Source organism: Zeus faber, assembly GCF_960531495.2.
Source record: "Zeus faber genome assembly, chromosome: 16".
NCBI lineage: Eukaryota > Metazoa > Chordata > Actinopteri > Zeiformes > Zeidae > Zeus > Zeus faber.
In genome coordinates this window covers 9,659,895-9,676,388 of record NC_137202.1, presented here as the reverse complement: position 1 = coordinate 9,676,388, position 16,494 = coordinate 9,659,895, and the positions used below count along the sequence as shown (strand labels likewise).

General features: G+C 46.2%; 1 protein-coding gene across 1 annotated transcript in view; it reads left to right on the top strand.

The window, feature by feature from the left end:
- arfgef3 (ARFGEF family member 3) overlaps positions 1–15,506 on the top strand; it is a gene marked incomplete at its 5' end in the record, with an annotated part of 48,839 nt that extends 33,333 nt beyond the window's left edge. The window contains 9 exons of the mRNA XM_080017058.1: positions 10,694–10,825; positions 11,094–11,224; positions 11,899–12,117; positions 12,654–12,825; positions 13,089–13,190; positions 13,363–13,751; positions 13,868–14,067; positions 14,336–14,547; positions 14,759–15,506. Coding sequence (XP_079873184.1) covers positions 10,694–10,825; positions 11,094–11,224; positions 11,899–12,117; positions 12,654–12,825; positions 13,089–13,190; positions 13,363–13,751; positions 13,868–14,067; positions 14,336–14,547; positions 14,759–14,950 — 1,749 coding nt within the window. The 3' untranslated portion in view covers positions 14,951–15,506. The remainder of the gene's footprint in view (positions 1–10,693; positions 10,826–11,093; positions 11,225–11,898; positions 12,118–12,653; positions 12,826–13,088; positions 13,191–13,362; positions 13,752–13,867; positions 14,068–14,335; positions 14,548–14,758) is intronic.
- Between the last annotated feature and the right edge of the window lie 988 nt (positions 15,507–16,494).

Genomic DNA, 16,494 nt, shown 5'->3' with positions numbered 1-16,494 from the left:
AGTTTGTAAAAAAAACAAAAACACCGCACTGTAGTACAGGTATTAAACGTCAAAATACAAAATTGAAGAATGTCACTAATTATGCCACCTTACTACTGAATATTACACAAAACAAAGCTGCAAATTGCATTATTTGCGCAATAAAAAAGTTGGCAAAAAGGTTGCACTAAGTAAGGCAGCAACACCTTAACTGTTGACTTTCCTATATCAGATAGTGCGGCATAATTTTTGCAAACACATACTAACTTTTGTTTTAAGAAAGGCCTCTTCCATAAAAGGAACAGGTAACGTGACCAAGGAGACTCGGGGGAAAAAGCTTTCTCCAACTGCCAGTATATGTGGAATCATTTCCCTTTCACAAAGTCTCCTCCATCTACTCTTGCACTCGGTCCATTTGAAGTGGTTTACCCGCTGTCGCTCGGGAAGAAATACTAGTTTAGAGATGGGAGACTCACTTGGGTCGAGGTCCCACTCAAACCAAAGGACATGCGGACCCACAGCCGGCATGTTTAATGCAACAGATGCAGAACTTTATCGTCGGAGAGCAGGATCACAGCAGGAAAAGACAGGACAAACTAAACTACGGTACTAGTACTGATAACCTGAACTGGTAGCTGATAACAGGCTAACACGCAGGAAAGTAAACGCAGTGAGACAGAAAGCGGAAGCTTAAATACCCCTTGAGTCACCCCATTTGTGACATCATACCTTTGTGATGGAATGGGAAACTTCCCCGGCACGGGCAGGGACTAAGGCTTTTGCCACTTGAAGCTGCAAGCAGACAGCAAAAGAGCGAAGAGGATTAGTTGAAAAGAAAAGGCCCGCTCCTTTCTACATTTATTCCCTGGGCAAACAATCTTGTACAAATGTGGACTTTCCAAACACTTTGAAATAACTATATTTTTTGAGCTGTTTATAGTAAAAGAAAAAGACATACAAAGGACATAGCTATGTCTGATCAAGAGGACATGACAAATGCCCACCTGCTGAATACACTACAGAGTCTTGGCCAAAGACTGGACGAACTGGAAGGAGCCACCAACAAGCTGCAGAAGTCGGAGGATGAACTACTTGACCTGCAAAACAAGATCATCCAGGCTGAAGGCAGCAACTCCTCACTGCTAGGGGATGTTGAGGCTCTAAGAAAGCGGCTCTTCAAGATCCAGGGCAAGGATGAGGAAGTGTGTAACGCTGAGGATCTCTGCCGCACGGTGAGAGAAACACTGGAAAAGGAGGGGAACCTTACCAAGGACCTGGAGGCAGAGATTGAGTGTCTTCGACGGAGAATGGCCGAACTGGAGAAATTAGAAGAAGCATTTGGGAAGAGTAAGTCGGATTTCAGCCAGATATGTCTCAGCCTCAATGAGGAGAAGAACCTCACTAAGAAGCTCTCTTCTGAGTTGGACACCCTGAACACCCGTTTGAAGGATCTAGAGGCATCCGAGGTGAAGCTAGACAGGGCGGAGCAGGCCTTAGCTCTAGAGGTGGATAAACTCAAAAGTTTTACACAGACTTTTGTGAGTGAACGCAAGAGGTTACTGGCGAAACAGAGGGACGACGAGAAGATCATTCTAAAACTGAGGGAAAAACTGGAACGTCAGAAGAACCATCTGAGCTCTGTGGCAGATGCCGGCCGTGCAGATTTCATGAGGTCACACATTACAGATGAGCTCTCTTCCAAAGGCCTTCTCAGCAACAAGATGAGCCCACACAAGACGAGTGTGGATTACCTGAAGCTAGGCGGAGGAGAACCACAAAGTGAAAGAGATTACCAGGAAGTGGAGAGGCTAAAGAACCATCTGAAACAGCTGGAGATAGTTGAGGAGGACCTGAAAAACTCAAATTGAGGCCCAAGAATGGCGAGCTACGGGAGAACTGCCAGTCGGAGCGTAATCCGACCCAGCAACTCAGCAAGTGGAGAAGCTCAGGACGCAGCTCTGTGGAAATGGTGGGACTGATAATGGTTTCATTGATTGAAACCTTTGTTTAATCCGGTAGTCTCGCAGAGATTGAAATCTTGAAATCTCTTTTATGAGAAAGACCCGAGAACAGAAAATATTCAAAAGAACACGCACAGAGAATATAGGACGTACACAAGTGTGTGTGTGTGTGTGTACATGAAATGTCTAAAGTTAGCCATTCCTGAGATGTGGTGCAGCAGGCCGTGGTTTTAATATTAGGGAGAGATGTAACGTATATTAGGTAGGTTTGAGGAGAAGAGCCTATCTAATTTTCTAACTATAAAGGAAGGAATCTCTTGTCTGAATGTCCTTTGATTATCTTGACAACCGTTAATCTGATCTACTTCACACTTGGCGGGTGTGTTGCTTGGGACCCAAGGGCACGCGCTGTCGAATTTGCTGCAATTTGGACACGCAACATGTGTAATATTAATAAACCTTCATAAACAGCGAGCTAGCGAGAGGCAGGGCTTCCAGAGTGCCTATGACAGGCAGCGTCATCTTCCCCCGTGGAACACAGGACTGAATTATTGACACTTTGTTAAACTGTGCCGTTAAAATGCCCTAGAAAGTCTCAGATTTTGAACGGGCATACTCAGTAGATGAAAATTATAGAATGTTATTCCCATATTTTTGTCAAAGGGGGTCATCCTACTTTCTCATACAGTACAAATTACAGTGGTGAGGATGAAACCTGTCTTCAGTAATGAAATGCAGGGCACTATGATAGACTGCATCAAGTTGTTTTAGAGTACACTGAGCAGCATGCGAGTAAGATATCTCCATAGTCAAAAACAGTCATCATTCTACATGTAGGACTTGATTGTACAATGTTTTTCTTGTTTTCAAGAGAAAATTTTGAAATAAGTGACAATTCATACAAGACTCAACAACAGCATCAACCTTGTAATTATTTGTAGGACAAATTATGTTATTTATGTAGATTCTGTATCAAGTCATAATATTATTTTACGGTATGTAGATTGTAAATTATACCGGAGCAAAGTGGACCCTTGTGGAACCCCTTTAGAAATTCCAAGCAAGGTTGATATGATGCTGTTAGCGACAATCAATTGTGTTCTACCAGACGAATATGCATAAAACCTGCTCTGAGCGAGATCATACAATCCAAGACCATGTAGAGACTAAGTCAAATAATATGCTCAATTTTATCGAAAGCCTTTGATATACTCTAATAAAGAGTGTGGCATGGTACGGCTTTTTATCATGAGAATTTATAATAATTGTTTGGCGCAGGGGTTGTCATTGTGCTATGTCCTGCTGTCCACCCTGATTACTGTGACTGGAAATCTCCTTTCCAAAAACTGCGAACTTGCCAGGACTGCAACGGTGGTGCAGAAGTCCAGGAAGACCTCTCATCGACAAGGTCCGGTCTCTACAACACTTGCAAAGTCGGAAAATCACTAGACTAGGCTTGGGCAGAATGACAAATCGGCAAACGACTCCATTGATCGCCACTTGACATTAATGACATACAATTTTTTTTATCCGGCAGGAAAAATCCGAGCATTGAAACGGTGCACCGAGTAAGTGCAGTTCACCGTGTTCTGAAACTGATCGCGGCGAGGGAGAGCGGGGGCGGAGGGAGACAGCCGCTCTCGCCCTCTCCACTCAGAGCTGTTTTTAGCCCCTCTCACACATAGTTCCTAGTAAATTACAGGGATAACCTTTCTGGCACTGCAAGCGAGTTTCACTATTTACACATGCAGCTTAATCCCGTAACGTTTCCGTCTTGCGCCTTTTCAAACATGCCCTGATAATGCTGGAATAGATGGGGCAAGGGGCAGCCCAGCAGATGTGACCCGGTTCAGTCCCAGTCTGCACCCCCTGCACTGGAGAGCCCAAAGAGGATGTATGTGGATGTAGCACACAAATAAAATAAATATGCCTATGAAATAAATCCTGGAATAAATAAACAAGGCAATAAATATAAATATATTAATGAGTAAACATACACCCAATCTCTTATTCCGATTCATGGGGTCCTATATCACCTTCACTGCACTGCAGGGTTTCATCAGACCCTCCGTTCTATTTACTTACCATGTTTTGGTCTATAAACAAGTTGTCATCATTACTACTCTCAAGAGAGGGAGAATCACCCCAGGTGAAACAAATATACAAAAACAAACAACATGTACCTGGAAAACAAGAACATAAAAACATCAGACAACATTCATCGACAAAGCAAGAGTTAATTAAGTCCAGGAAAAGCAATTCGGCACGTGGCCTCTTGTCATAGTTATGGCAGTAAATGAGAGAGAAAAGGTGATGGATGTAATCAGGGGTGGGTTCGGGGTTGTGTTGAAAGCAGGCACTGGTGGTGTGTGTGGGTGTGCACTGGTGAGTGCACGGGAGTTGTCCCAAATAGTTCTGGTGTATGAGGTCAGAATTGTATATGGTATCCAAGGAGAGAAAAAGGCCCCGAAGCCACCCCTGAGTCCTGCAGCCGTATGGGCACCCCACGACTGAGCCCGCGGAGCAACACCAACGCATGGCCCCGAGGAGCTTAAGTCAGTCCCAGGGAGCGTGAGGAGACCCTGCACCCCTGAGGCGCACACATGCAACCCACCCCCACGTGCAGGTACAATACGCAGACGTAGAACCCGGGCCGCGGACTCCAGGCACGGACCACAGTTCTGGAGCCAGGCCCCCCAGCAGCAGACCAACACCCCATGCCCACCAACAGCCCGCACAAAAGTGAGTCCTGCCACACTGAACCGGCCAGACGCCCCGAGCGCCCATCCAACTAGCCGAGTGCGCTCAGCGCAGGACACCTGGATGTAACCTCCCCGCTGACACCCCCAGACAGCCAGATATGTGGGCCCTCCACTACCCCCTGCACACGGGGCACCTACCGCAGAGAAGCCACGCAGCGGGAGCAAGGCCGACAGCAGCCTCCCACACCCACATTATTTTCTATGCAACCCCCCCCCCCCCCCCCCATCGATAGAATCGTAAATCGGCAATTGCTGCCCCCAGGCGATCGGCAATGGGAATTTTGCACGATCGCTAGACCAGCCTGGTCTGAATGAGAAACCAGCATAGAGGCTAGCATTCAACCTCATGAAGTTCCCAAGTCACAGACAAAGCCTGGCTTCATCTTACCCCACCAATGTGCGGCTTGTGCAAGATGGAGAATAGTGGTTGCAGCCACACAGGATAAGAAGCTGGATCAGAAGCTCTTTTTCAGAATTTCCACTCTCCCAGGAGATGCATAAACTGACAGTGTCCAGTGCCTGCAGAGACTTTGTAGGGGGGAAGGGGTTGGACGACCCTTCAGATTCTGGTCCAAGTAACCTGCATCATCTAACTACATTTGATCCCTTGACCTAAACTCCACTAGCTACAAGGTCCTTTCTTCCGACCAGCCACCCACACCAGTCATGTTTATGTTTGGTATCTACCGGAATAGTTGTTATTCATTTACTCTGAATATGTCTGCTTGTAGATGTTATTCAAGCCTGTGACAGTCCTTTCGGCTCTAACAGTGAAGATAGCCATAGCCAAACAATACACTCCAACCACAAAAATAACAGTCCTCTTCGATTTATGTAAATTCTACTGTATTATTAAATGTAATTTATTTTTGGCAATTTCTCTTCAAGATCTCCTTCCCGGCTGCAGTAGAATCCGGCACGCTAACCTTGTAATCTCTCTGAAAGGCTGCGCTGGAATGGAAGTCATCTAAAAGCATTTGCTCCCAACCCTGTCAACATGCTGACACTCCCTGTTAATCTGAATAACCCTGTTTAACCTTCTACTGGATAACCCTGTTTAACCTTCTACTGCTAAGGTCTGCCTATAGCTAACACTAGCCAGAAACTAGTGCTTATTTATATAGCCCTTAATCACGACACAGTCTCAAAGGACTTCACAAACCCACATTTCACATAGAAATCAACAGCATCCACTAGTCTGAGCTCCATCCTGGCAAGGAAAAACTCCCAGAAATCCCTTTGGGGGGGGGAAACCTTGAGAAGGGGCCACTTAAGGAGGAATCCACCTTCCAGGAAGACCAGGCTGCAGTGAATGCAGAGTGGGCAATATATAATAATTGAATATGACAAATCATAAGTTATTGTATTTCTATTACTATGCAGTGGTAAAGCGAGACAGTATGAGTCTATTTGCTGGTGCAGAGCAGTGCAGGTAGACGCCTCCAGGGAAGTGGTTCTCATCAGGCCTGATCCAGGTTGGTCAGAGCAGTATCCTCCACATCTGGAGTGGGTCACGACCGGTCTCCCCCTGGCTCCATGACCACGGCAACAGCCTCCTTACACTTGCAGCAGACTGACCCCCCCATGAAACATCCGAAATACAGCTAATGAAGAGGTTAACTGATGGTTGAAAATGTGCTCTCTAGTGGTTGTTTTCAGTACGGTTCTGAACCCGCTACATTCCTATATAGTGCAGACCAGGCTTTAGTTTCAAACAATACAAATACACAGTGCTTTGCTCTACCGACTGAGCTACAGAGGGAATAGAACCCCTAACCCTGATTAATTCTCAGCCGGACCTAGAAACGTGTGTGCATGTGCGTGTGTTTGATCTGGAGGTGACATTGTTTGGTGCTGTGTAAACAGACTGACTGCACCTAATCAGCTTTACAGCTTAGAGCCGCAGCCTCTCACACTGCACTTTAGTGTGTGTGTGTGTGTGTGTGTGTGTGTGTGCGCGTGTGCGTGTGTGTGAGAGACAGAAAGAGAGCAGGACGGAGGGATTGAGGTGTGCGTGTGTGTTTATAGAGGAGAGGACGAGGTCAATACAGTTGTGGAAAACAATGCTTTCTTATTTACTGAAAATTGTGACTGTGCATGATGTGGGTGTGGGTGCGGTCGTGCATGGACGAACAGTGCACAGAACGATACTTTCAGTATTTTACTGCGGCCCAAGCTTGGAGAGTCTCCGTTAGCTGTTTCATGTCTCTGAGCGTCGTACTTCTGTTCACCACTAGGGGCAGCGTAAACAGGTTGTATCGTTAAGAACATTCAGTCATATTTTAACCCTAGAATGCATGTGTCAAAAATAGCCTAGATTAATATTTTATTAATCTAAAATTCCAGGTATTCCTTATTTTTAAAGTGTTTTTGATTATGTGAACTCAAAGTTTCTCAACTAGTTTAATTAAATATCAATTCATTAATTGAATCGTAATGACAAACTTATAAATAGGTACATTTTAAGACGGGTCACGTTCTGAGTTTGTCACCCAACAGAAAAATGTGTTATTAACCACCCAGCCAACCTGAATGATTAAAATGAAACGCCGTTTAAGCAGTTTAAAGTCTAACCCCACAATTCAGTACTACATCGTTCACATGTTTTCAGCAATAACTTTCTAACATGGATAATGTTTTTAGAAACAAATCACTGAATTCACTTTACAGGGACTTTAAAGAGAAGCTACAAAAATTATCAATCAAATGTTCTCACATTACAGAGCATTTGAGTTATTCTGTACCCACTGAGCTACACAGGGAATAGAACCACCGACCCTGGCAGCACGAGTGCCTTGCTCTGTACAGCGGAGGGTCTGTGTTCGCCTGAATGTTCACAGCACTGTAGGCTAAGCGTGCGTTTAGGATCTAATTCAGTGTGAATGACGTCACCGCTGCACCATGCCACAAACGTTCCTCACGTTCCTCAGTATAATCACAGCTTCCCGGCGGCAAATGGACGATTGTGTTTATATAATGGTGGTGCCGGGGGTTATTGTTTAATGTAGGACACCAGGACTCCAGAGACTTTCACGCATGACTTATGGCAGTTTATGTAAGTGCAGCTTAGATCAGGATCAGAGTATTATTATTATTTAGCCTTCATCTCTTTTAAGAACCGTTTGCCATGTGTGCGTGTGTGCGTGTGTGTGTGTGTGTGTGTGTGTGTGTGTGTGTGTGTGTGTGTGTGTGTGTGTGTGTGTGTGTGTGTGTGTGTGTGTGTGTGTGTGTGTGTGTGTGTGTGTGTGTGTGTGTCTTTATTCTGACCGAAACACACTTGAAAGCTGACCGTTTCGACCAGGTCACAACCATTTAATATGCATTGTGATTATTTTGGTATTATGATTTTGTGAGTATTGTGATTTAATATTACAATTTTGCGTCATGCCGAGCCCCTCTTTCCCTTGTGAACCGTGTAATAAAAGGTCTTCTCTTCTTTGTGCTAAAATTGTTTAGAGTCAGCGTGAATTTGAGCACAGAATTCCCTTCCTCAGTAGCATTGTCATCTGAAGCTGCCATTTTGTGACTGGACAAACATGTCAAAGAAATGTGATTATGTATGTGTGAGTCATGATGGTAATGATCATTTTGACTAATGATAAAATCCTTTGACTACAATTGTCAACTTTATCTCCCGTCCTAAATGCGAATGCCTTCCCAAAAGGCTCCTCAGAAGCGATCGCTGATTGCGAATGAGTGGAATATTCCAGGCATTTTTATTTTCTGCTGGACTTTCTGAATTTACAAGCTACTTTTTCTTTTTAAAGTCCCAAAGCAGTAAAAGTCAAAAAATAAAAATAAAAAAAGAAGATCACGGAAACAACAAAACAAACCAAACCATGGCGGTTTGTTATTCAATTTTTCATTCTGTGTCCAGGCCACAGAACCAAAATAAGACCAGAACACGACGCACTGTGCCTGACAACACAAGAAAGATGAAGAGTCTGTTGCTGTTCCCCACTAGACCTAATTTATTAATTACTAGACCTAATTATGTCACAACGTTACAATCCCAGACAATAGTCTCATATCCTGATATCAATATTGCTATATCGCCCAGCACTATATCACTGTTTCTTGTGGTGTGTCTGGTTTCATTTGTGTATCCAATATTAAGAGCAGTTAATAGTGATTGTGAATTGTGATTGTGATTGATAGTGAATTAATATTGGAACTATTTCCTAATTTCTCCTACACATTCTGTAAGATGTCAGATAGGCCGTGACATCAGTGCTTAACGTATTAGCGTTGATTTCAGTGCTTTAGTGGGGCGCGACAAGTCCCACATTAAGCTCTTACTCTGATCAATCCTGGATGTACAGGAAGTGGAACACCCCAGTAGGATTTATATAAGAGCCGCAGTTTATTTAAAGCTCTGCATCCAGGCTAGGTCACATGTGTGTGATAGTAAAACGTCTTTATATAAAATCATACAGCACAGCATACTGTGTGTGTACAATACATCACTGTCCAGCTACTGCCTGGAACTAGATTAGTTATACACAATATACTACTTCAGAAGATCCGCCTGCCACTTCACCAAGTGGCATTTACAGGGCCGTCCGACACAGAGACACAGGCTTGTGTGTGTGTGTGTGTGTGTGTGTGTGTGTTGTGTGTGTGTGTGTGTGTGTGTGTGTGTGTGTGTGTGTGTGTGTGTGTGTGTGTGTGTGTGTGTGTGTGTGTGTGTGTGTGTGTGTTGTGTGTGTGGCTGGAGATGGGTGATTCATCTGCTGCTCGTTGGTTGCTCTACGAGCAGGCATACAGCCACCGTGATCCCTGGCCCAAATACCTAGACCCAAGAAGACCGTTGTGGCTGCTTAAACCACACCACACACCCCCAACACCGAACCGGCCCTTCGACACAGAAGAAAGAAGAAGAAGAAGAAACAGTCTTTAATCGTCACACGACACTCCACAACACATGCTTGCACACACACACACATGCACATGCTTGATGGTGGCCGGTGAAATGGCTCCTCTGCTTTTGACCCATCCTGGCTTGTCCTTCCTCCGGGGGCACAGCCAGGAGCAGTGGGCAGCATACGTGGACGCGCCCGGGGACCAGGTGATAAGTGTCCATCGCTGGTCAGACGATGATGGGTGCATGTTTTTGGTGGGGGTCCTTACTGACGTGAGGTGGAGGAAACCCCATGTGAACACGGGGAGAACATGCAAACTCCACACAGAAAGGCTCCTGTTTTTTGGAAGATAACCCGCCGGAGCACGGTGCCAACAGCGCCCCAGGCGGGAATCGAACCCAGGACCTTCTTGCTGTGAGGCAAGAGACACAGGCAGAGATGTTGCAAACACACCAGTTTATTGTAGAGAGTGGGCAAGATGGAACAAGCCTGGAGCAGATGGAACATTGTCATGACAGAGCTCCCCTCGTGTGTGTGTGTGTGTGTGTGTGTGTGTGTGTGTGTGTGTGTGTGTGTGTGTGTGTGTGTGTGTGTGTGTGTGTGTGTGTGTGTGTGTGTGTGTGTGTGTGTGTGTGTGTGTGTGTGTGTGTGGGCGGGGGGGTTTCTGTTGCTCATAGATTGCTCTAACGAGCAACAGGCGTACAGCCACCCTGATCCCAGGCCCAATTACCTAGACCCGTGACAGGTGGGGCAGCTTTAACCGCACCACCCCTGCACCACAACTGCGTTTCGCTAAGATCATTGGTTTTGAGTTTTTGTGACAGCTTTCAATAAACCCACAGATATTAGAGAGCCGAATGTTCACTTATGAAAAGTGTGATATCCAAAGTCATATCACCTTAAAAGTTTGATATTTTAAGGTGTATTCAGAGATTGATGACTGTCACGTATTCTGTTTTTATGTATGAATTCATGCACAAAAACCATCTTGGGGTTATTCGTCGTTATAGTAGAAATTCAATGCTATTAAATCATTTGATATTATAAACCACAATAAAAGCAACAATGAATAAATAAATAAGCCAGTTATATTTAATTTGAACATCCTCTCTCTCACTCTCCCCTGCAGAACCTTCTGGCGTGTTTTCAGAGCGGTTCGGACGGTTTTTCTGGAGACGCTTGTGAAGTGAAGGTCGCTGCTCCGTCTCAGTCTGCGTCCGCTGAAGCAGAATACTGGAGGATCAGAGCCATGGCCCAGCAGGTCTGTGTACCACTGAAATACTGCTACTAATCCACTAATACTGCTACTAAACATAGTGCTATATATTTTGTAGATTCCAATACTGCTTTAATATACATGGGTTCTATTTATACACTTACTTCCCAGTTACTACCGGTCTGCTATGTGTGTAAACAGAGCCACTTCCCGTCTGCAGTGTGTAAACAAAACCACTTCCTGTCTGCAGTGTGTAAACGGAGCTACTTCCTGTCTGCAGTCTGTCAACAATGCCACTTCCTTCTGTCTGCAGGTCTTCATGTTGGACTCTCAGTGCTCCCCGAGGACGCCCAATCACAAGGAGGGCTTTGAGCACGCTCAGTCCTGCGTCCTTATCATAGAGCTGCCGCCGGACCAGCAGTCCAACGGACACACTCCGAAAAGGTACACAGGCACACACACACACACAACCAAAAGTGTCCTCACAGCAAAGGCTTGGTCCTCACAGATATAGCAATACAAACATACATAAACATGCACATACAGTGCTTTCCATTATCTTAATTACCTGTCGTGTATGTTCGTAAATACATTGTAATTTGTATTTCCTTATGATCTCTTGTTTTTTTCCTCCACCGTTCGGTCAACTTCTGCTGCCATAACACCTGAATTACCCCTGTGGATTAGTTTTGTGTTATTTTATCTTATCTTTCGTTCTACATGAATCTTCAGTTAAATTCAGGAATACAATTGTGCCAGTGACACCAAAATGTCTTCAAAACAAGGCTTGAAAACCCTCCGAACTAACGTGTCTCTTTCTCATTTCTGTGCCGTGCATCTAAAAGGAAAATTGGGTAAGGCTGTTTCACCACGGGCAATATAGTGCCATAATATCAATATTGTGATATAAGACAAGATCGTAATATTTTGAAATAGTTAAATGCTGTCTTTAAGACTGTGTTACTATAAAGTATTTTGATTTCCTGAAATTCATGGACTGTTCTAATCAACCCCTCTACCTGCGCGGTCATGATGTCCAACCTACTTCCTGGTGTGTAAACACTTTTCATGCAGCGCTGAGGCGGCAGGGCTTACAGCTGTGCTTCTGTCCCCCGCAGGGTGCCGTTCAGGAACATCGTGGTGTCCCTGCTGTCCCACCAGGTTCTGCTGCAGAACCTCTACGACATCTTACTGGAGGAGTTTGTCAAACCGCCCGAAGGTCACGACAGGGTCACGCCCGTGACCTCCGACCCCGGCAGGGCCTCTGCCGGTTTCCTGCGCTACATCTCCATGGCCAACCTGTCCATCATCCTGGACCTGCTGCTTGACTCCTACAAGTAATGTGTTTAACACACACACACACACATACGCGCGCGCGCGCGCACACACACACACACACACACTGTTATACTGGCTGAGAATCAGGGAACTTATAAGGATGGCAGCGAATAAGGCTGGGTGTTGATTCTATATCGATATATTGACGAATTGCTACCAAATAAGCAGTATATCGTCTGAGGTGCTTTACAAAAATATTTGGTGGTGTTAAATTGAAATGCATAACTTAAATATTAAAATGTTCAAATAGATACAGAAATTGAAACAATAGAATCGAATCGCATTGGAGTCGCAGTCCTAGCACCTAGCGAGTCCATTTCTTTACATACATACATACATACAACATAAAGCTTCCTTGTATGACCTCTCTTTTTTTATCTCTACAAAATGGGATTCTAGTGCTCTATCAACGGGCTCAACAGACTCTGGTGATGATGCTGTATAATGCTACGGCAAGCTTGAATCACGCTCCGGAATAGAAAGCAGGCATCCCAGTGTTGATCGGTACTTCCAAACAAACCCCCTCTGTCTCCAGGACGGCCCGGGACTTCGACACGCGCCCTGGCTTGAAGTACCTGCTGATGAAGGTTTCGGGGGTGTGTGGAGCGGCTAACCTGTACCGCCAGTCGGCCATGAGCTTCAACCTGTACTTCCAGGCTCTGCTGTGTGCCACGCTCAGCCAGGCCGACGGCATGAGCCCGCAGCAGGTGAAGGATGTCTGGATGGAGGGAGGAAGGGAAGGAAGGATGGATGAACAGATGAATATAGATAGTTGAATGGCTGGATCATATATAAATAGAGATTCGTTGATTTACTTGAATTGTCTTGTCATTTGACTTAAATATTGACTTTAATGTTCTAATGATGCATTATAACAGTCAGGGTTTTTTTGTTTATGTGTGTTACTTATCAACCTTAATCCCCCCCCCCCCCCCCCCCCGGGATTAATCTTATCTTATTTGTTTATTAGGTGAAGAGGATTCTCTTTGAGGAAGACCAGGGGAGTTCTGACTCCTCCCAGCCGGACTCAGCTTCTTCAGAGGACGAAGACATCTTCGAAGAGACAGCACAGGTCTCTGTCTCTCTCTCACGCATACACACGTCATGTCATCCAGAGCTGTACCCAAAATGAACTGCCGTGCCAAGAAAGAAAACATAATGTGGGAAAAACCACCTGTAATGCTAACGCCGTCCAGAATGGGCTTTAGAGAGATATTTCCAAAAGGGCTCCTTGTTTCCGCCAGGTGAGCCCCCCGCGTGGTCGGGACAAGCGGCAGACATGGCGTGGAGTCCCCCTCCCCTCCCCCAGCACCCAGCCGCTGGGCGGCGCAGACTGGGGCTGGCTGGTCCGCCGCCTGCACCGGCTGTGCACGGAGCTGAGCAGCAGCTACATCCAGCTGCACCTGGACCTGGACAGCAGCCTAGAGCACGCCACCTCCCTGCACCGGGGCGGCAGCGGCGGGGGCGACCACAGTCTCTTCCTGCCGCTGTTCCAGTCGGAGGGGTCCACCCCAACCTCGGCGGGGGGACAGTCCAGCCGGGGGACGCCACTGGAGGAGGGAGGAGGGAGGGGGCACGGGGCTGAGCTGAGCGGCAGCCCTCCAGCTGAGACGCCAACAGCCAGCCCTGACAGGTTGGAGACTGTCTGGACAATCCGATCTGAAATATATTTTATTTTGTCTTATTTAATCGAATGCGTCTATCTGCTTTTGTGTCTGTCGTATTCATCTTGTCTGTCTGCGTGTCCAGTTCTGGGCTGGACCGGAGGGATTCTGGGCCGGGTGTTGGTCCTGGATCCAGTAGCTCCTCCCAGCTGAGCGGGGCAGTGCCAGGGCGGAGGAAGGAATGGTGGGAAAGCGCCGGGAACAAGCTGTACACCATCGCTACCGACAGAACGCTCAGCAAGCTGATGATGGAGTACAAGCGACGGAAGCAGCAGCCGCCGCAAAGTAGGATTATTTTGTTTTAACCGACTGTCAACAGTATCACATCGTCATCAAATTAAGGCATTGTTATATTGTGATATATACTATTCTTTTAGTGCTAATTAAGTTTTGGTCTGATGTCATACCTTACATGATCATAGTAGTTCAATGTGATGAACCTCAGCTGGATTCTTTAAAGTAAGATTTGGATAAGCAATGCAGATACTGCGGTTTAGGTCGATATTGTGCGAGATGTGCGCTGAATGGTGATCAAATATTGTGTATGGACCAGCTCTCCAGCAGAGCCATGTCAACCTGTTCATGAAGGAGCAGGGGCTCAGGGGCGCCCCCCAGAGGCCACAGCAGCCGGCGGAGGGCCCCCCCTCCCTGAGGCACTCTGTGAGCGCGGGGCCTGAGGTGCTTAGACAGGACCAGAGGCCCCGGTCGGGGTCCACTATCAGCTCTCAGAACATCTCCCTGCGCGACGCCGAGGCCCAGATACAGGTAAGTCCCATTCTGTGGATGGACACCTGCTAGGACTATGAGGTAGCAAGCATAGGTACTGCAGTACCTTGGGAGGGACCTACTTTGTAGGTCGGGAGCAAGCATATGTACTAAGTAAGAAACATATTTAGGAAGTATTGGCCACTTGAGAGTTTATGTGAGTTTAATCCAGACCTACCCCCTTCCCTCCTTCCTTCACCCCCCCCCCCAGGCCTGGACCAGCATGGTGATGACTGTCCTCACTCAGGTCCTCGTATTGTCAGACTCATCTTTCCTGGCTCTGCAGCCGGCGCTCTATCCCTCCATCAGCCAGCTCTCCTGTCATGTGACCGACGCTCGCGTCCGCCAGGCGCTCCACGATTGGCTGGGACGCATCGGCCGGCTCTACGACATCACCGCGTGACGCCGTGATCACGGGGACGAGTGAACGATTTCACTGGCCGACAAATGGAATGTGAATGAATGAAGAGCATAAAAAACTGACAGGCTCTTTAACGTCATTTTGTGACAGAAAGGGAGATCCAAGAAGTTATGAATGGTTAGCTTGGTGAAGGGGCGTTATTATTTGATATGATGTAACAGATTGCTTCATGGGAGGTTTTTGGAGGGGAAAAATGAAGGATGCTTTTGTATATGCAAACATATAGATTCATAGCAGATCATATCCGTCTGTTCGTAGGGGTTGGAAGTTGTTTATTTGCATTAAAAACACAGTGGCGGTGGCTCTCCCAGGCGGGGCAGGATGGCATCAGGCCCCTGACAGAAACCACTGGCTACCATGTCTGCAACATACTACTGCTTGGAAAAGCACTGAAACAAACTAAAGGAACAGCTGAAATCCTATTTGGGATACAATGCTCATTCTTATAATGTTATTCATTTTATATCAGGAATGAGCCAAAATGGAAAATGTAGAAAGTTGGAAAGTAAAATTCCACTCCAGGATTTTTAGTCAACCATGTGGATTTGCTAAAAACCATCAACACAGAATTCCAGCTCATGAGTTAAGTCAGCTGGATCAGTGCATGGCTGGCGCTAAAACATGGCTGGACTTTTACTTTTTGAACCTGGAATTATCCACCTCTGGAAATGGTTGACTTTGCCCCGGCAACTCTTTAGATATTTAAGGTTCCACCCTAACGTGCCCACTGGCCCATCCAGGCCTCCCCAGCCCTGGAAACCTTTCGGTGTGCCCCCACCCAGCCTGGCATCGCTCGTTTCCTCTTCAGCTAAAACCTCCAAACGACCTCTAGGCAGAGCAGCCTCCGGTCCCAGGCTCCAGCTCCTGCTTTCAGGTTCTTATCTGGCTGAAGAGCTTCCATGTTGCCGTCCGTCCCCCGTCGAAAGCCGCGGTATTAATCCACGGTTCCGGGTTCAGTGTTGGCTGCTGTGTTTGAAAAGATGCTCCAGTTATTCTAAACTATGAAGCACAGCGCATTGCAAGCAGCTTTATTCCACGTGACTCCAAAAATTGAGTTTTATTTCCTTCAAAGTGGCCTTAGATAGACCTTGGGAACTTTTCATCAGCCTAATGGTTTGTGAGGTTTTATTTTCCCAAACTGAAACAAAGTCCTTATTTGTGACAATTATCTCAATCTCTAAATCTCAATTTGCTAAAACTTGTACTAGACTGTGATTGTATTTGTCTGCCCGCTTTTGCTCCTCATGAGCTACAGTCAAATCTCAACTGATTTAAAATCACTTTATCCGTCCTCTTCTGTCTCTCTATTTTCCTCATCCCTCACTTTGAGGTGTGATTGAAGCGGCTGAATTTCTTGTTTTAATGGAGTAATCGTGCGTCTGTCTTTTTTTCCCAAAGACCGTATGCGACGGAAGCTTTGCTGTAGAAAATCCTGCTACACTTTGACACGCTGCAGACCGCTTAAAACGCTTACGAGAGACATTATTTAGCCGTTGTGTTCTGGTACGTCACTGTGTTATCACTGT